This window comes from Aethalodelphis obliquidens, unplaced genomic scaffold, assembly GCF_003676395.1.
Source record: "Aethalodelphis obliquidens isolate GAN/ISIS:26980383/991018 unplaced genomic scaffold, ASM367639v1 scaffold55, whole genome shotgun sequence".
Taxonomy (NCBI): domain Eukaryota; kingdom Metazoa; phylum Chordata; class Mammalia; order Artiodactyla; family Delphinidae; genus Aethalodelphis; species Aethalodelphis obliquidens.
The window spans coordinates 1,806,619-1,827,486 of NW_020837999.1; the positions used below are offsets into that span (position 1 = coordinate 1,806,619).

Consider the following 20,868-nt stretch of genomic DNA (forward strand, 5'->3'; position numbering starts at 1 on the left):
CATGTTCACAGAAAGATTCTTACAAGAATGTTCACAGTAGCTTTATTCATAATAGCCCCAAACTGGAAACAGTGCCCATCAATAGGAAAACAGATAAACTGCGTTTTGTTCCATTCATACAATGGAATACCACTCAGCAATAAAAAAGAACAAATTGCCCATACATGCACAATGTGGATGAATTTCAAAAACATGCTATGTGAAAGAAGCCTTACATAAAAGAGTATATACTGTATGATCCCATTTGTATGAAGTTCCTAAATAGGCAAAACTAATCTAAGATTCAAAGAAGTCAGAACTTCTGGAGAAGGAGGGGTGGGCATTTCCAGGGAAAAAGCATTAAGGAACTTTGTGAGGTGGCCGTTATACCCTATATCTTGATAAGCGTTTGGGTTATTTAAGTGTATGTATCTGTCAAAAGTCAACAAATGCAGACAAGATTTGTTCATTTTATTATATGTAAATTTTACTTAAAAAGGAAAAAAAGGCAAATAAATAATGCACTCTGATTAATGACAGACACGCTGAAGTATCTGAGGGAAATACACTGATGTCTGCATTTTACTTTGAAGTACATGAAGTTGGTGGATAAACAGAAGCATGGCTAGATGGATAGACAAGCAATAAAGTGAGAACAGTATAATGTTAACGGCAGAATCTAGATATATGTGTGCTTACAGTAAAATTCTTTCAAATTTTATATGGGTATTTGGAAATTCCCTTAATAAAATATTGGAAAAAATGAAAATAACAATAACTGAAAAATGTCAGATGCCTGCATCCAAAGATATTTATAGTGTCAACCAAAAATAATTACTGCAGTAGCCCTATTTCTGTGTAATCTGAGTCTTATTCAGCTTATAACCAATCTGTCATTCTTCCCTCTATAAAAAATGGTTATTATGAACCTCTGTTTCATATGAAACCCTCCTTCTACAGTAACAGGCCTAAGAGACAGTCGCATGAAAAGCAGAGACACACACAAGCTGATCAGAAAGACACAGAGCAGGGACTTCCCTAGTGGTGCAGTGGATAAGAATCTGCCTGCCAATGCAGGGGACATGTGTTCAATCCCTGGTCCAGGAAGATCCCACATGCCATGGAGCAACTAAGCCCATGTGCCACAACTACTGAGCCTGCGCTCTAGAGCATGAGAGTCACAACTACTGAAGCCTGCGTGCCTAGAGCCCGTGCTCTGCAACAAGAGAAGCCACTGCAATGAAAAGTCTGTGCACCACAACAAAGAGTAACCCCTGCTCTCCTCAACTAGAGAAAGCCTGGGCACAGCAACAAAGACCCAATGCAGCCAGAAAAAAAAAAAAAAAGACAGAGCAGAAAACTATAGTGACAAGCAAATGGGGCTGATACAGAGTATTTCCAGGGCATGCATGGCGTTACCATTTATTGGGGACAGCTACTGGATCCTCACAACAATCCTGTGAAACAGGGAGGACTTTAGAAGATACCAGGCTCAGGACAACAGAAGTCTTCCTCATTGAAGGTAGGCCCTAGACCTTCAAAGAGCTCCTAACACAACAAAATGCCGGACAATAGATCATTCTGGACCTACTGAATGTTTCACCATTTCACAAACACATCATGAATGTTTGCAGCAACCACCCTGAAACCTCATTGCTTATCCCCACGTACTGTGTATTCTTAAACTCCAACTCTACCCCATTCTAAAACCTTAGCTTTGAAACCCTATTCTGATCCTAACTCTGGCACTTTAGAGTTAGTATTTTTGTCTCCCTAGTGTCTGGCTCAATTTTTCTTAAAGAAATTTGGCTTTGACTTGCCTGCCTATCTCTTTCTGTCTAGACTTCCTGGAATAGGGCCCCACCCTATTTTGGCCCCTAGAAGCTAACTCCTGAAATCAGCTGGAAGAGTCCCACTCACACCAATTCCTCATTAAAGGAAGGTTTGGATACACAGTTAGTTATCTACTTCCTCTGCAATGATTCCTCATCTATCTCTCCTGGCTTTGTTCTTAGAGTGACAACTGAGCCTTTAGTTGCCCCTATCCTCATTCTAATTGGGCATTCTGAAGCTCTTGATGGTGTTCCAACAACTTACCCCTTAGTATCTATTCTTGACCAGTCTCCTATTAATGGCTTTGCTCCTAGTTTCTCAGCACTGTCAGATAGGCAGACTCTGTTTCCACAAATCAGATAGTGGCTAATAGGGCAAGTTCATATTATTAATTCCCATTCAGGAGAAACAGATATTCAGAGAAATCTAATAATTTGCCTATGGTTTCATGGCAAGGAAGCTACAGATGTGTAATTTGAACCCAGTATTCTAATTCTACTATTCCTTTCTGCTTTTGGAAAGTGCCATAGTCATAAGGAAAAGAATTATAGTAATAATAGTTATCATCATCATCTATAATAATTATTGTATTGAGCGCCTACTTCTGTGCTTGCATTATTCTATGAAGCATCTTAATGCCTGACACAGAGTAGAAACTCAGTAAATATCATTTAAGAATGGAAAATTTTCACATAGTGGGACTTCCCTTGTGGCACAGTGGTTAAGAATCCACCTGTCAATGCAGGGGACGTGGGTTCGACCCCTGGTCCAGGAAGATGTCACATGCCACCGAGCAGCTAAGCCCGTGCGCCACAACTACTGAGCCTGTGCTCTAGAGCCCACGAGCCACAACTACTGAGCCCACGTGCCACAACTACTGAAGCCTGTGTGCCTAGAGCCCGTGCTCCACAACAAGGGAAGCCACCGCAGTGAGAAGCCCACACACCACAATGACGAGTAGGCCCCGCTCACCACAACTAGAGAAAAAGCCCGTGCATAGCAATGAAGACCCGATACAGCCAAAAATTAACTAAGTAATTAATTTTTTTTAAAAAAGAAAAATTTTTACATAGTTATTGTCTTCATTTACAAATAAGCAAACTAAGGGGTAGACTTTTACCAAGGTCACACACCTAGATGATGATTTAAAATCAGACTGGTCTGTCTCCAGAATCTATACTGTTTCTACTTTTCCATGTAGCACTTCACTCCCAATCATAAAAGAATATGGTGCCAAACATCCCAACAGAAATCACCTTAAGGAAGTTCTCAACTAATATATTTTTACTATAGAAAATATAATAGAAATGCACTTAGGTCCCTTATTATCAATAGAGAAATTACTTTTGTGATTTTTTTTTTTTTTTTTTTTTGCGGTATGTGGGCCTCTCACTGTTGTGGCCTCTCCCTTTGCGGAGCACAGGCTCCGGACGCGCAGGCTCAGTGGTCATGGCTCACGGGCCCAGCCGCTCCACGGCATGTGGGATCCTCCCGGACTGGGACACGAACCCATGTCCCCTGCATTGGCAGGCGGACTCTCAACCACTGCGCCACCAGGGAAGCCCTGTGATTTTCTTAAAAGCAGATATAAATATAATTCTAATATAAAATTCAGGAGGAAACTGGGGTACTCCAATAACAGCTCTAACCTGATTTTGGATAGTAGTTCTCCTCTATCTGCACAGTCCACACTGACTTGTCGAATAAGTTCATGAAATACTATATTATAAATGGTCTGTTCCTTCTTCAATATATGAAATAGTTTGTGCATCTGGCAAAAGATAAGTAAGATAATCAGTATTTATTACAGTCTTGCCAGTAAAAAACATCTTAGGAGGTAAGCACTCAATGTGAATAAGTTTTAGAAACACTTTGATTAATTTGTTCACTTACATTTTCCTTTATAAACATATATAAAAAATGATATATTAAAAAAAAATCTATGTCTAATCATGCACCTCTTTATATGATGCACTGAGAAAGTCACAATATCACCACTATGTTATACCCGCCAAAAATACAAAACCTGAATTGAATAAGTACACATCAGACAAACCAAAATTAAGGAACATTCTATAGATATTGAGGTCAAGAAAAACAAAGAACGGTTTCAGATTATAGCTGTCTAAAGGAACATGACAACTAAAAGCACTGTGTGATCCTAGGATCCCAAAATGGAGGGGAAAATAGCTATAAAAGCCATTACAGGGACAATTAATAAAATTTGAAACTTGAATATGAACTATATTAGATAATACTATCATATCAATGTTAAATTTCCTGATTTTGATAACTATATTATGGATATATGAGATTGTCCTTATTTATAGGAAACATACCCTAAAATGTTTGGTGATAAAGAGGCATGAGGTTGCCAGCTTACTCTAAAATGGTTCAGAAAAAAACCATACACATAGAGATACACAGAGAGGGAAAGAGAATGACAAAGCCAATAGGGCACAGTGTAAACAATTACCAAACCTGGGTAAAGGTTACAGGAGTGCCTTATATTGACCTTGTCTATAAGTTTCAAATTCTATAAAAATAAAAACTTATAAAACAAAAGAGAAATAGCCCCATAAAGAAAAACATCTGTATCTATGTAAGACTGAAAGAGCTCTTTCATTAGGTGCAAAATAAAAATTATAAGTGATAAGAAAGCATGGTTTAATTGGCAATGTTTTTAGTGGTACATAAAATACTAAGGGTCTTATAATCAGTGGTGCCTTATATTCAATTAAATACAATAATAATGACTAAAAATTAATTATACAATGTTTACCACATGCCAAGCACTGTCCTAAGCAATCTACATTCATTATGTCATTTAATCTCTACAACAACCCTATGAGGTAAATAATATTATTATCTGTAATTTACAGATGAGGAAATCAAGGTAAAAATACATTAAATGACCTGCCCAAGGTCGTCAGCTAATAAACAGCAGGGTCAGGAGTCCAATCCAGGCATTCTACCTCCAGAGTGCATGCTCTTAACCACTGGTTTACATTGATCTTTGTAATTACCTTGGTTGGCCCTGTATATGCCTGATTTTCCACACCAGCCCTCTCTAGCATAGCATCCATCACATCATTCAGCTGGACCACTTCTACTCTTTTATTAGGTTTCCTAAAAGATTAAGATGGCAGACATATATAATTAATGTTACAATAGGTCGTGCTCAGATGGCAAAAGGAACATAATATGTATAAAGAAAATGTACATACTATGGAATATTAATGGTATTTTAAAGCGTTATACCTATATGTACAATACTAATCTAGTGGGATATCAATAATACAGTAAAACAAAATACAAAAACAAAACAAAACAAAAACCAACAAAAATGCAAATAGTATGATCCTCTTTTTCATAAAAGAAAATAATGTTCCACCTCCCAAAAAAACTCTATACCCCTATTGTGTAAGATTGTAAGAACACAGAAAAATGTGGAGTAATAAACACCAAGCTGCTAAGATCCGCTACTTCACAATATAAAAGAAAAGGGACAAGGGATAGATAAGAAAAGAAGCCTAAAAAAAAAAAGAAAAGAAGCTTATAGCAAAATGGAGAAACACTAATGGTTATATTTAGAATATAAAAGTATTTAAAATATGATCCAGCAATCCCACTTGAAATCAGGATCTTGAAGAGAGGGACTTCCCCGGATATCCAGGGGTTAAGAATCCATGCTTCCACTGCAGGGGGCACAGATTTGATCCCTGCAGGGGACTATGATACTGCATGCCGCATGGTGTGGCCAAAAGAAAAAAAAAAAAAGGATCTTGAAGAGACATTAACACTCCCAAGTTCACTGAAGCACTATTCACAACAGCCAAGATGTGGAAACAACCCTTGATCCATTGATGAATGGATAAAGGAAATGTGGTGTGTGTGTATACATATATATATATGTATACACACACACACATACATACATACATACATACTGGAATATTGTTCAGCCTTAAAAAAAGAAGGAAATTCTGCAATATGCAACAACATGAATGTCCCTAGAGGACATTATGCTAAGTGAAATAAGCCAGTCACAGAAAAACAAATACTGTGTAATTCCACTTACATGGGGTATCTAAAATAGTCAAACTCATAGAATCAGAAAGTGGAATGGTGGTTTGCAGGGGCTGAGGGGAGAAGGAAATGGAAAGCTGCTCATCAATGGGCATAATATTTCAGTTATGCAAGGTTCTACAGTTCTGCTGTACAATACTGTGCCTATAATTACAATATTGTATTGCACACTTAAAATTTTATTAAGAGGATAGATCTCATGTTAAGTATTCTTACCACAATAAAATAAAATTTAAAAACAAACCCAAAAAAAAACATTTAAAATGGTAAAAAAAAAAAGTGTTTTTAGCACTTTGATATTATTATAAATATGTAAAAAAACAATATGCAGGGCTTCCCTGGTGGCGCAGTGGTTGAGAGTCTGCCTGCTGATGCAGGGGACATGGGTTTGTGCCCCCGTCCGGGAGGATCCCACATGCTGCAGAGCGGCTGGGCCCGTGAGCCATGGCCACTGGGCCTGCGCGTCCGGAGCCTGTGCTCCACAACGGGAGAGGCCACAATAATGAGAGGTCCGCGTACCACAAAAAAAAAAAAAAAAAAAAAATCAATATGCAGTTGGACAAATGAAAACACTGATTAAATGATAGAATTGTAGGCAATTATTGTCTTGGCTTTCTGCAGTAATTTTAATATTTTTGTGTAATAAAGTACCAATAAAAAGAAGAATATGTGTATATAGTTATTCCTTCTTAGAAACACTCTCAAAAATAAACAATACTTACATGGATGGGAAGAGCAATAGTCTATTTTCACTATCTGTGAGGAGAGTAGTATATTTGCTGCAATAAATAAGACAGGTAAATATTATTGTAAGAAAACTGGCCTATTTATCACATAACAAGACATGAAAAACTTAAGATCTCACAGAATTGAGAAGCTTGGAGACAATCAGAAAGGTCCATCGTTTTACACACAAGAGGATACCTAAATAGCCTTAGACATCTACAGACACAGATATAATGATACTTATCATATTTTAAAAAATTTTAAGTAAAAGAGCTTTAATCACATTCCTCAGTGTATCAAAATACAAAAATTTCTTTGATTCATTAAGAAAAATGACATTTCAAAGGTGGAAGAATGTTTTAAGACCACTGAAGTCAACAAAGTTAAGTGACTAAACAGGTTATAAAATTAATAAGCAGAGCTGAAACTAGAAGCCAAGCTTCCTGATGCCGAGCATATTTATCTGTCCTCTGGAAGTACTTGCTTATACCTAAATGGGTATCACAATGAGAATCTCATGGTAATTCTTCAAATTCATTATTATTTATATATCTTTTTTCTTCTCCTAGTTAAAAAAACACTTCCTTTGGTTCTGCCCCCTACTGGAACACAGTTGGTTAATAAGGTCCACTTTCAGAATTTAGATTAGTGAAAAATATTCAGGGAATATAAAGACTCAAAAACGTTTCAAAAATGAGTATGTGAGAGGGACTAGAAGCAATGATACCCCAGGAGCAATGAGTACACCTAGCACCCAGATCTTGGTTTCTAAGAACGCTTCTACACTAAAAGGCAAACAGTACTCCGTGGAGAAGTGACCCATAGCTCACTCCAAAGCTGGAGCTGGGAAATACAAGATGAACCTGAAAATCTTATTGAGCCAGAAAATAAGAGAACATTCAAAGAATGATGGGGACATGCCTAAAGAACACAAGAGCCAGCTCAAAGGATCTGGCATTAGCAAAATCAGGAAAAATTTGAACATCAATGATAGCAAAGAATTATAACTCACTGAAAAAAACAGAAATCTATGAGTCTATATTGTAAAATGGCAACTAATATATACAAGAATGATGGAGCTAAAAAAGTCATCAAAAAGATCTATAAATAGTGGGTTACAAGGAAATACACACTAAAGTATTTGGTGGCAAAGGGTCATGAGGGACTCCAACTTACTCTTGAATAGTTTAAGTGTGTGTGTGTGTGTGTGTGTGTATTAAAGCAAATAAGGCAAAATGTAAACACTCAGTGAGTCAGGATAGAGGGTATACAGGAGTTCCCTGTCCCATTTTTGTAACTTTTTTATAATTTTGAAATTATATAAGAATTAAAAGTTACCCAAAAATGAGTTCTGTTTAGTTCCCTTTGGCAAAATATTGTTCTGAAACCCACCATCATAAGGAAATGCCATTTAACATACGTATTGGATAAGGTAAAAAGAGTGACAGCTTCTGGGTATTTTACTATAAAACCTAATCCAAAGTTCTAGTTTTTTAAACTATGAAACATTCAAGTGTTGTTTCAGAAAATAAAAGCAAGATCCCATTTTCAATCCCATTAGCAGAAATCAAAGAAAACTTGAAATGACTAGTCTGAAGTCTGGAGCTAAGCCCTAGAGTGTGCATTATAGATTCCAACTTAGAGGGCTACTTTCCTTTGTCATTGCTCAAAACCATTCCCAAAGAGGCATAGCAAGCGTTCAGAACAAAGATCTATTTTTTTTTTAATTCAAAATTAAACAGTAGGAAAAGACAGAGAACGATTTAATCTAAACTAAAATCTCAAACTCTCTTTTTAAATTGAAATATAACTGATCTACAATATTATGTTAGTTTTAGGTATACAGCAAAATGATTCAGTTATATATTTTTTCAGATTTTTTTCCATTATAGGTTATTACAAGATATTCAATATCTTGTAATAGCACAGTTCCCTGTGCTATACAGTAAATTCTTGTTGCTTCAAACTCTTTTAAGTAAGACTTTTTTCATTAGTTTTTGATACCTTTCTTAAATTGTATTAGGATGGTAAGCCAGATGTTTACTCACTTCAGTGTAGATATTGCTTGGGAACATGAGTGAACTGCTCAGGTTCCTCTATGTCTGGGAAGTAGGAAACAGTTCAACTTGTCATATATTCAGTATATACCACAGTACTCACTCATCATAACACTCCAAACCTGAAACTCCTGTATTTGACACAATATGAAATTCTTCAGGAATCAAAGTATCTGTTAGTTTCTTTGGCTTAAAAAGAAAGAAAGAACAACAAGAATGAAAACAAGCAGATGAAAAAAATTGAGTTTCACAAATCCTAATTTCTATACCAAAGGGATACTATTTATTAAGAGATTTTGATCAGAGAAATAACAATATTAGTAATATGGGTCATGGCAAGGAGTAATAAACTTTTAGCAGAGCACAAATTAAAAAATTAGCCAAGGGGTTTCCCTTGTGGCTCAGTGGTTAAGAATCCGCCTGCCAATGCAGGGGACGTGGGTTCGACCCCTGGTCCAGGAAGATGTCACATGCCACCGAGCAGCTAAGCCCGTGCGCCACAACTACTGAGCCTGTGCTCTAGAGCCCACAAGCCACAAATACTGAGCCCATGTGCCATGAAGACTGAAGCCCGCGCACCTAGAGTCCGTGCTCCACAACAAGAGAAGCTACCGCAATAAGAAGTCCATGCACCACAACAAAGAGTGGCCCCCGCTCACTGCAACTAGAGAAAGCCCACGCACAGCAACGAAGACCCAACGCAGCCAAAAATAAATAAATAAATGTTAAAAATAAATAAAATTAAAAATTAGCCATGAATTAAAGAACAATCTTGGTTTTAGTATTAATTACACAAAAATCTATTGACTTTAAAATTCAATAGGAATGTAAAATTTACCTTACCAACAAGCCAAAAATAAGAATTCTACAATTCTTTTTTCTGCCTTTTTTAAAATTGAAGTACAGTTGATTTACAATGTTGTGTTACTTTCAAGAATTCTACAACTTTAAACTGTTGGTTTCTTTTAAAAAAAATCTAGTCTCCTACACTGTATTATCCAGATTAAAGTAAATAAGTGTAGTTTGGAAAATGGCTTAAAATAAGATATGTTTGATCATCTCCCACTAAATGCCCTTTTCTAGAAATAATTAGAAAGTGCTATGAAAACATAAACAATGCAGGTTGTTATAGTATGACATGGCTTTATATTTGGGGGAAATTTTTTTTTAAGTAGAGAGAGGGAGAGGAAATTATTTGTCAAATACTTTATTTACCTTATGAGGCACAAGGACACCATCACGTGACTGTAATGAACGGTCCATTTGTGGAGGACAAACTGTGCTCTCCCTAGTCTCTCCTTTAACATATTTAACATCGTACAGAAAAGAAATATCCCTAAAAGATAAGAAAAATATATTTACAAAATAAATTTTGTCTGGCTACTGGATAAGAGTGGGTAAAGTCCACACACATCCTTCTAGTGGATACAAAGGGACACAAAACTGGTCTCCTTACCTCATACTTTACTAAGAAGGCTGAGGCATTAGGGTTTTCCCCCCCTCACTCTTCCTCTTCTCCAGGTCAAATTTCTCATTCGCCTTTCCTTCAGCCTCATGTTAAGATATATTCTCTTCCCCAGGATTATTTCCTCCACTTAAGTCCTTCACTTCATCTTTGCCCACATCCTTGGGGACCTCATTCCATCAATCCTAATTTCTGTGTATTTCCTTCTCTCTTGGAACATTCCCCCTGGTCTATAACTCAAGTCTTCTCCCCTTCTAAAAATCTTCCCTTGACCATACATTGTTGTCAAGTTACCTTGATCTATCTATCTCTCACTTTCTGCTAAACATCAGACTTCTTAAAATTTCCCTGCAGTTGGGAAATCATTCTCCAGAAAGCTGAGGATGACTTTCTACAGCTAAGTCATCAGTTCTCATCTTCCACTATTTTCCTGGAATATTTTCCAGGGTTGATCACCTCTCTTCTTAAAAACACTCTCCTCTCCTCTGTCCTCTGTATGACTGGACTCTCCTGGTTCTCTCATCCTACCTACCCCTTCTTGAACATCTCTGTGACCTCCTGCCTACCAAATGGAAATGCTCCACAACGTCCTGTCCTCATCCTTCTGTGCTCTCCCTATACTTTCTCCCTTGGCAATGCTATCAAATCTCACCTTATCATATTTGTTACCTCTAGATATGACTGAATAATTCTCCTTCATTCTCACTTTTCACCCTTCTATATTCACTAATTCTGTCAGTTAGCAGCACCACTCTACTCATCAAAAATCTCAGCATCCATAATTGATTCCATCCCATCCTTTGTCCTCAATATCTGTCACTAACACTTATTAATTTTACAGTCACCCTCCTCTTGTCTCTTGCCAATGCCAAATCAAGGTAACTTTTGCCATGTAAGGTACGTATCCACAGGTTCCAAGGACTGCAGTGAGGACATTTCAGGGAGGTCATTATCCTGTCTATGACACTACAGATTTTCACATTTTAAAAAGTTCCAACTCAGATGTCATTTGACATTAAAACTTTAATGTCAGTTTATTGCTGCATTCAGATATAGCTAATTGTTTTTTCAAAGTACTTCAAACATCTCATAACTACTAATTATTATATAGTAATAATTATAGCCATGGTCTGATGGCATAAAATAAAGTACCAATACTTATGACACCAAAGCCCCAGGACACAGGAATGAAGAGCCTAAATTTCTACCACTTTTTCTAGCACTGAGACATAGCTGAGTAATAACACCTTATATTTACATAGCAGTGTATAGTTTTAAAAGTGCTCTTGCATTCATTATCTCATTTGTGCTTTCTATATCCCTGGAAGGTACACAAAATGGAGCAAGTCTATTATTCCCTTTTTACAAGTGAGAAAATGGAACTCAGAAAGACTAAATAACCTACCCAAGTATTAGTAACTGTAAACTTACTATTAAGTGATATTTCAGTAAGGAGCATGGAGGGAATAAATTTTTTTTGGAGGGAGTAAATTGATAAATTAACCATACACAGAAAATTAGCAGATTACAATCTTCACAGGGAAAATGTTGTAATTTTGGATATTTTTAGGAATGATATAAAAACAACAAATATAATTTGCTGATTTGATCTAAAACAGTGTAAAGGTTAAGGGTTCGCTTTGAGGAAAAGCAGGGATTAAGCACTTGTTTTTCAAGGTTTTGCAGGTCATGAAGCTATGTTACCTAGCTCTTCTCAGATGTGCAAATAAAAGAGGCCCTAAAGGTCTTCTGCCTGATATTTTCCCTTCTACTAGGGTACAACAAAGAATAGGAGAGTAAGGGGACAAGTACATGAAGGCATGCAAAAGCAAATTTAAAACAAGTGAAAAGTCAACAGAGCCAGCACGTATTGCCATCCTCTTGATAATCATCATACACAAAAAGGTAGACCCATGTCCTCTTCAGATTGTATTCTGGTTCATTAAAGATACTTCAAGCGGGCTTCCCTGGTGGCACAGTGGTTAAGAATCTGCTTGCCAAAGCAGAGGACACCAGTTCAAGCCCTGGTCTGGGAAGATCCCACATGCCGCGGAGCAACTAAGCCTGTGCGCCACAACTACTGAGCCTGCGCTCTAGAGCCCACAAGCCACAACTACTGAGCCCGTGTGCCACAGCTACTGAAGCCCGTGCGCCTAGAGCCCACAACAAGAGAAGCCACCGCAATGAGAAGCCTACGTACCGCAACGAAGAGTAGCCCCCGCTCGCCACAACTAGAGAAAGCCCGCGCACAGCAACAGAGACCCAATGCAGCCAAAAATAAATAAATGTATTTTTCTAAAAAAAGATACTTCAAGCTTTGAAATCTTGATTCTATGATTTTATTCTCTGATTTAAAATCGATGATTCTATGATTTTACAATTTTTCCAATTCTGCTCCTCCCAAGGAAATCATACAAAATGAGATAATGATTCTATTCATCTGCATCTACCCAACTATCTTCCTTCTTTACCTTCCAGCTCCCGTTAGGGAAACGGGATGGTCAATCAGATATTTGAACTTATTTCTTCGAATAGGGTTATGCCAAACGTGGTCAACAGGGCGTGGAAGAGTACCCTGGGAAAAAGAAAAACATGAATACACAGCAGAGGGCGCTCTAGTCAAGTGAAATCTATTCTTAATCATTTTTGAGTATTTACATTAAAGGCATTTGAATATTCTATGGAAAAAGAGAGAGCAGAATTCTTATTTAACACCAAGGAGAAAGACTGAAACTAGGACAATTCAATAGTGAAAGAAAAATATCAAGACTAAGAGTAGTAATGATCATTTAGGTAAATCACATAAAAACAGGTTAATGGAAATACTCAAGTATTTCCTTGAAAATATGCAAAAGAGTTTAGTTTTCAATCTAGGAAATTAATTTTAAAATATTCTTAAGACAATCTGGATTACATAACATAGGCTAAATAAATACTTAATGAACCGGATACCAAAAGATAAATGTTCCCAAGTTCTTTATATATGTATATACATACCTTTGGGGTTTTAATTTTCTTAGGAGGCAGTAAGTTTTCAGGACAAGGACCAGCATTGGCTGTATAGGTCAGAGAAAGTAGAACTTCCTGAGGGATGAACTCATTCTGAAGGGAAGTAGGAAGGGGTTTCGACGGATCCACCAGACTTTTTTTCTCCCTTAGTTTAGGAAGTCCTAAGAAAATAATGGGAAAGAAAAGCTTACTGTAGTTTTTTTGAGAGTTAATTAGAGATTCCCAGGCTCCCTCATCAATCCCATATATATGTTGCTAACAGAGAGAAACATTGCTTCCGGTTGCCAAGAATAGCAGCAATATTTAAAACACTGAAAGTCAACTAGTCAAGAAAAAGGAACTCATATTGTCTGCCCTACTCACACTTACATCAGACATGAGTTCAAAAACTCAGGTACAAAGATGAACCTCCATTATTCCAAATTCTAAGTTGAAAATTAAACTCACTTCGCTTGATCAACTAACCGAGATAGCATGAAGATGATGGGAATGTCTATTTTCCCTTTGATGTGAAAATGACAAAAGAAATCTCCTCTCCTCAAAACTGTCAAATTATTTAGTAATTTTTTCTATATAAGTTCAAAATTGAAAATTAAATTGGAATATTTATAGAGTGAAAGCTATCTGAGTTGGATTTAAATGTAGAATTGGGATCCTTAGAAATGAAGAGAGTGGAATAATCTGAGCAAATTAGTGCAGTAAAACTCAGCATAAAGAGTGTTCTACTCAGCTTGACTAGGACAGAGGAGTTATAAAGGTAGGGGAGTAGGCCTAATATAGGAAAAGGTCTCCTATACAGTCAGCAAGGAGGGTTAGGTTGTCAATCTTCTTAAAGAACTCTCAACTAATCTATGCCCCTCACATAGAATGGTTTATGTTAATTTCTGTAAGGATGTATCATGCTTTGATCACCATCAAAACCTCTGAAGTTCACATTACCAAAAGTCTATCTCTTGAAAGTTTGGGATGGAGTCAGAATATTGGAGGAAATAAGGAAAAAAAAAAAGTTAGGTGGGACTTTAGCAGAATATCCCCTAAAAACAAGATGTAGGTGAGTTGGAGGAAGCTTTAACATAATGAGGGGTAGGAATGAGTCTAGCAGATTCTTTTTTTTTTTGGCATGCAGGATCTTAGTTCCCAGACCAGGGATCGAACCCGAGCCCCCTGAAATGGAAGCGCGGAGTCTTAACCACTGGACCGCCAGGGAAGTCACTAGCAGATTCTTATTCCAGTACAGATCTGCATTTAGCTATATATGAATGAAAATCTTATACAAATAATTACTTTCACTCAGAATAATTACTAAAACCTGATACAAACTGGGGTTCCTTAACAAATACCCCAAAAAAGTACTGTTTCATACAACCATTGGTATTTAAAATAGGTTGAATTTAGAACAATATAAAACTCATTAGCATCTGAAAAAAATTACAAACACAGTCCTTACGCAGAGTAGTGAAAAATACTATAAAAGGAATGGCTTTTGATTTTATTGAAACAAGTGTATTGGAAAAACGAAACTAATTAAAGTATCCTGAAATCTCAGATTAAGGAAAATAGTGAACGTATTGCGATTTCTGACTATGGCCATGATTATTTATGCCTTGAAGAACTTTACCTGTCTCTTCCTTGGATGCAGAGATTTTCACATTTTTGCCCTCAGGTGTTGACGTTGAGGGCGTTTTCGGGAGCGACATAGTAAGCAATGCCTCCTATCACTCTCTAGTAATTTGAAATACCCCTCCAGAAAGCTAACCTAGAAACAAATCAGCGGCATTACTGGGATTTGGCAGGGCTGCCACATTGACCTGCAGGAAAGAGAGAGAAAGAGAGAGAGAATGAGATAGAGAGAGAGACCCGTTAACTGTTTATGTTAAAATTGGCGTTTACAATTCATCTAGCATGGGTTTTCTTTGAGGAGACCTCCGGGCTCTAAAGTCCTCTGATGCGACTAAGAAGCCTGTGGGTGGATCAGAGTCTGGGCCCAGGTCGGGAAGTACACGCTCAGCCCACCCCTCCGACCACCGGCACCACCTGAAGGCGCCCCTCGCTCGAGGTCCCGGCCTCCCCACAGGCAGCGCCTGGCGCACGCAGCCCCACCGACTCGCGGTCGGGCAGAGTTCGCACCGTTTCTGCATCAGAAGTGATGGGAAACCGACACTTGCAGCCCATACCTGTAAACTGTGCTTCTCGCCAGACGTCTTGTAGCCGCACCTTTTCCCAAACGCCTGCGTGTCGTCATAGAAACCCAGGACCCCGGGCCTTAGCAACCCTCAATGGCGGCTGCCTTCGGCGGTGCCTGCGGAGGACTGAGACGGCTAAGAAACAGTCTCTCGGGGATCCCATGTGTTTTAAATCTCAACATAGATTCAACAGCAATGAAGAATAAAAATGTTTAATCGGGCCGTTCTCACGGAGTCAGAAAGTGTCTGGATCCAGGCGCTTCCGCGGCAGGCGGTGGCTCTCCCCCTGCCCCGGGAAGACTTCTTAGGCTTGTGACCAAAGGCGAGGTAGGACTTGAGCAAGTTTCTCGCATCACTCTATCCCACTTTTTTGTTGTTTCCTCTGTTTTTCTAAAAGCCACATTCAGGGGGAAATTGGGTAAACAAAAACTCTGTGTTCCCATCAGTTGAGGCATTATTGCAGAAGCTGCTCCTGTCCTTGGCATTTCCATCGAGTCTTCCTTGGATTATTAAGCACCGCCCGCGCCCCCCCTCCCCCCATCCTACTCTTAACTTTCCGTGCAGGGGGAAGGCATTCCTAGGTCTAGACTTTTTTTGGCTGGAGGCAGGTAAGGAGACTGCACTTCAGGCAGAGCCAACCCAAGTCAAATCGTTGGGTCTTACTGCTTAAAAACCTGTTCTCAGGAAGTAATGGGATAAACACATTAGAACGGGGGAGCTGAGAGCCCGCCTCTTACCACCACCAGGATTAGCCAACCAAACTTGGGTCTGCTCGCCCAAAGCATAGCCTGGTTGTGATGAAGGAAAATAGAGTTTATTACAAGGTGTGATGAAGGAAAATACAGAGTTTATTGCAAGGTGCTAAGCAAGGAGTATAGGCTCAAAAGACCTGAACTCCCCAGTGGCTTTCAGGGAAGGGTTTTTAAAGAAAGGGTTTTTAAAGGAGAGAGTCGCGGGTGCCTGATCAGCTTGTGGACATTTTTCTGATTGATTTCTGGTTGGTGGGGAGATAACCAGGTGGTATTTCGGGAGGCAACATCATCAGCCTTATGGTTCCAAACGGTCTGGGGTCTATGTGCTTTTGTTAGCATGCAGTCAACTTCTTCCATTTGGTGGGGGAGTTAGTATATGTAAAAAACTCAAGGATATGGCTCAGAATATTATCTATAGCCCTTGGGTAGGAACTAAGGGTCATTGACTTTTGCTTTATAGCTAAACTATTATTTTACTTGACTGTTTTCCTTTCTTTCTGCATTTTCTCACTTCTCTGAATTTGCTCTTTGGAACTTGGGGAAGGCCTAGGAGACTGAAGCTTTTCTGCAAACAAGAGGCAGGGGATGGGGGTGTGGGGCAGTGTCTTTCCCCCGGAAGGCTTCACAGGGTCCTACTGCTTGGTTTCAGGATCATTTTGTATTAGGATGAAACCTTAATGCCAAGTAATGCTGGTGGATTCCCAGCATCTAGATGCCTCTAGTCTGAAAAATAAATTTCAGGAGGGAAGAAAACTTCTCTTGTTCAGTCATCATATTCCTTAGTACCAAGCATAGTGCGTGGCACAAACACCTTCAATACATGATGTTTGAAAATCAGCTGGACAGTTCTAATGCTTCTGTGTTTATATGCTTAAGATTCTGGGTTTTGGGAGACTCATAATAGCTCACAGAAATATGAGCAAAGTGTTGAAAACAAAAACAGTACAATCTCTATGCCCCTTTTAATTCTTCTAAACACCTTGGGTATCTAAACATTTTAGCCTTTAGCCCTATCTCCCATCATCCTAGGTTTTTTCTAGATTTTCCAAGAATTAAAATACACATAGCACACACATATTTCACCTTAAGGACTGGCAACCATCAAAACAGGTGAGGGGGCAGAAGCAATGCACAAGCAGGTGGAAGGTAATTTTCCTCCAAAGTTTGTCTTCCTCCCTCCTCACTGGCGTGCTGACTCTACATTAGAGTTTGGAACCATAACCAGGATACTGAACTTCAGAGGTCCCAAAACTCCAGCATCAGTTTATACATGGTTTATCAAGCTTTTACATATTAGAAGAACAAAGTAATTCATCTTTCACATTCTTAAGTTTTAAAAAATCTAAAGTAGGGCATTGATAAGATGGGGATAAGTGAACAGATTCAAGAGATACATAGAAAGTAAAATCTAGGGACTTCACAGGTGGTGCAGTGCTTAGGAATCCACCTGCCAATGTAGGGGACACGGGTTCGAGTCCCGTCCGGGAAGATCCCACATGCCACCGAGCAACTGAGCCCGTGTGCCACAACTACTGAGCCTGTGCTCTAGAGCCTTCGTGCCACCACTACTGAGGCCCGTGCGCCTGAAGCCTGTGCTCCGCAACAAGAGAAGCCACCGCAATGAGAAGCCCTTGCACTGCAACGAACAGTAGCCCCCGCTCACTGCAACTAGAGAAAGTACGCATGCGGCAACGAAGCCCCAAACACAGCCAAAAAAAAAAAAAAGAAAAGAAAGTAAAATCTATAAGATTTGGGAAGTGATTGGATCTATGGCGTGAAGAAAAAGACATCAAATGTTACTTCTCATTTTCTATCCTGTGCAATGGTGTGGTGATTACACATACCAGTTCCTGACCAAAGGTCTGGGTTAAAGTTGTAGAAGTATATGAAATATAACTACAAGAAAAGATAACATAAGAACATTACAATAAGACCATAACTATTGAAGAATACAATTGCTACTCTTAGGAAACTCCTCTCATCATTGTGAATTATACACAATGATGAACGCTAAAATGTTGTTAAGATAAAGTATTACTGAGGTCTTTGATGGAAAATACCATAGCAAAATGCAAGCAGATAATAATTTTCCTAAATAGAAAATTTCAAGACATAGTAAAAGTGACACAGTTATAAACAGGGCTAACTGTGCTTCTTGATGTTGGCTGACTTCTGTGGCAGCTTTATACCACTCAGCAGTAGGGTCTTCCAGGGCTTCAGGTGGACAAAACAATATCTCGGAAGAGAGCCAGTCAGTGAAATCACCAAACATACCCTGAACTAGGACCAAACAAACGCAGCGTGTGCTTATGCACCAATCTTTTTACCAACTCATTTCCTAAGTGTGAACAAGGGTGATACACACATCCATGGGTGCTTAAATACAGCACGCAAAGCTCCCTGGAGTCTGAGTGGGAAGTAGGCCAGTATCTGTATTTAACATAACAGAAAAATGAAGGTATCAATCACAAATGTTTAAAAGGAGACACTGAGAAAGAAACCTGGACACTGCTCAGCAAACGCTACCCAGGGGAGGAGTAGTATGGAAGAGTATTGCTTCCATAAAACAATGGCATCTGTAAAACTGAAATGATGCTTCAGTCTGTCTTAGTTTTTATGTCTTGCAATTCACCGAAGTACCCTCCTTCGGATTTCACCTTATAATAGAGAGACCATTAAGGCGGGAGGGTTAGACCCGCGATAGAGGTTCCTGCTCAGCCATTGGTCGGCGCCACAGGGGGCCCCCTTCAGCCATTGGTCGGTGCCACAGTGGGCGCCTCCCCCAAGCGAGCCAGCGTCAATGGGCGACCCTTAGACGGGCTGGTAGAGTGGTGGTCGTCAGGTGGAGAGTAAGAGGCAGATTCCAGCCTTCTCCCTGGGGCCCTCCAGCTCCAGCTTCGGGCTCCACAGAGGCCTCACCAGGACCGCCCACTGGCCGGGCCCAGGCCCTGAGGCGGCAGTGAACCTCTCCCCCATCTGTGCCTCTGCAGCCTAATGGCAGCGGCCATCTGCATGGGACACAGCCTGGGGCATCTGGCCCCCACCGTTTGGGCAGCCTGAGGAGCCTGAGGGCCAGCTGGGTCCTGGGCGCCTGGCTCCCTCAGCCATGACAGCTGGGCAGTGTCTGGGGACCTGGCCCTGAGGGAGCCACCAACTGAGATCTGCCTCTTCAGCCAGGCCAGGGCACTGGGAGGACCCAGACTGGGTGCTAGACGAATGCTCCGGGGCACGGTAACCACCCACCCTCCCCGCGCCCCACCTCGCAGGGACTCCCTTCTCTTAGCCAGGCCTGGACTTCGGAGGGCGAAAAGTTGAGCCTTGGAACCTTGCCCTTTCCTGTCAGAACAAAGGATAACGTTTATTTGTTATGTCCCTGTAAACCTGTCCCTGTTAAGTCCCACGATGTTACAGGAACATGGTGACCTGACCATGACCGGACCTCAAGAACAAAGGATCTGACACCAAGAAGTTTGCAACAACTAACCATGCCCCTCCCTCATCTTTCCTGTAAAAGGGCTTTGCTGAAAGACTTCAGGGAATTTGGGGTTTTTTTTAAGGCATGAGCCACCCATCTCCCTGCATGGCCCTGCAATAAACCTTTCTCTGTCCCAAACTCCAGCGTTTTGGTGGTGTTTGGCCTCACTGTGCGTCAGGAACACAGTTGCGTTTCGGTAACAACATGGCTGTGCCTTGAGGAAGAAATAGGCTTTTTGTCTGGTTCACAGCCTATCTTCAGTGTGCATCACATGGTGTTGATGCCATCTAGGCAAAAAAAAATCATCTTTCTCATTGTACAGTAAGCTGGGCTTCTGCAAGAGAGTAAATTTAGTGACCGTGGCCAACCTGAGTATGCCACCCCAAGTGCAGTTTCTCATGCTACATTTACAAACTGGTGTTCCAGTTCTATAAGTCAGATTCATGAATGCAGTTAACTTGGGTCCAAACACAAGCTCAGCCTAAAAGGACAAGATCCTAAACTTTAGTAAATTCATCAACGAAAATTGCCACACTGTGGCTTCACCCCCAGTGGCAAAGAATAGTCACTTGGTCCAAGAATCAGGGGCACATCTAATTTCCGAAGGGACTTCCCCCTTCCCACTCCTCTGGCACTGCAGAGGCAGGTGGGTAGAGCCAGACCATGGAGGCTAACTCAGTACTTCTTAGCTGTTACTATGATATATGCTTCTATGTATAGAATGTTGTGATGTCAAATCCTACTCATGGTAGTTTCCTACTATAAGGAGATTTTTTGGAGGGAAGGGAAGCAACCTATCTTGCTTCAAAATTAGTTTTCCCAAGTCTTGTTTGAAAAGGCACACTTCCCAGTCAACAGATTTTCTCTTTTCATTAGAAACCTAAATCCATTTCTACCCACTGGGGAGCGGGGTGGGCAGTACACTTTTAGAAATACCCATTCACAAGTTTTAAAAGGCCAACAGGAAAAGAAGTCAAGCAACAAATAATGACCACAGAAAGAAAGGAGGCTCAAGAACCAGGGTCACTGCTTTTCTTGATGCAAATACAAAATCACAACTGGGCCCCATTATTTCTTTGTAATCTGTAACGTGGCTCCCTCCATTATCCTGAAAAAGAAAATTCTAACAACATTGTAAATCAACTATACTCCAATAAAAATTATTGGCTATATTCAGCATATAAAGCTGTGTGCTATTAAGGTGAAAACCATTTATGAACATGAAACACATAGTTAATATAGGGTTAATATCAAACTTGAGTTACTTTTAAAATGAGACATGGTGTTTTTCCAAATTTAT

General features: G+C 39.7%; 1 protein-coding gene across 5 annotated transcripts in view; it reads right to left on the reverse strand.

Annotated features, from left to right (window-relative positions):
- AXDND1 (axonemal dynein light chain domain containing 1) overlaps positions 1-15,348 on the reverse strand; it is a 77,667-nt gene extending 62,319 nt beyond the window's left edge. For 4 of the 5 annotated variants that reach the window (XR_003428514.1, XM_027086183.1, XM_027086182.1 and 1 more), the window contains exons 1-9: positions 15,333-15,348; positions 14,777-14,966; positions 13,147-13,319; positions 12,621-12,724; positions 9,900-10,020; positions 8,788-8,873; positions 6,624-6,680; positions 4,839-4,941; positions 3,462-3,583 (exon numbers count right to left, since the gene is read on the reverse strand). Coding sequence is in view for 4 of the 5 variants with exons in the window: in XM_027086183.1 (XP_026941984.1) it covers positions 3,462-3,583; positions 4,839-4,941; positions 6,624-6,680; positions 8,788-8,873; positions 9,900-10,020; positions 12,621-12,724; positions 13,147-13,319; positions 14,777-14,855 (845 nt within the window). In the remaining variant the exon portion in view is untranslated. Of the gene's footprint in view, positions 1-3,461; positions 3,584-4,838; positions 4,942-6,623; positions 6,681-8,787; positions 8,874-9,899; positions 10,021-12,620; positions 12,725-13,146; positions 13,320-14,776; positions 14,967-15,332 lie in introns of those variants that run through there. The other variant, XM_027086181.1, reaches the window with a different exon arrangement.
- Positions 15,349-20,868: the final 5,520 nt, after the last annotated feature.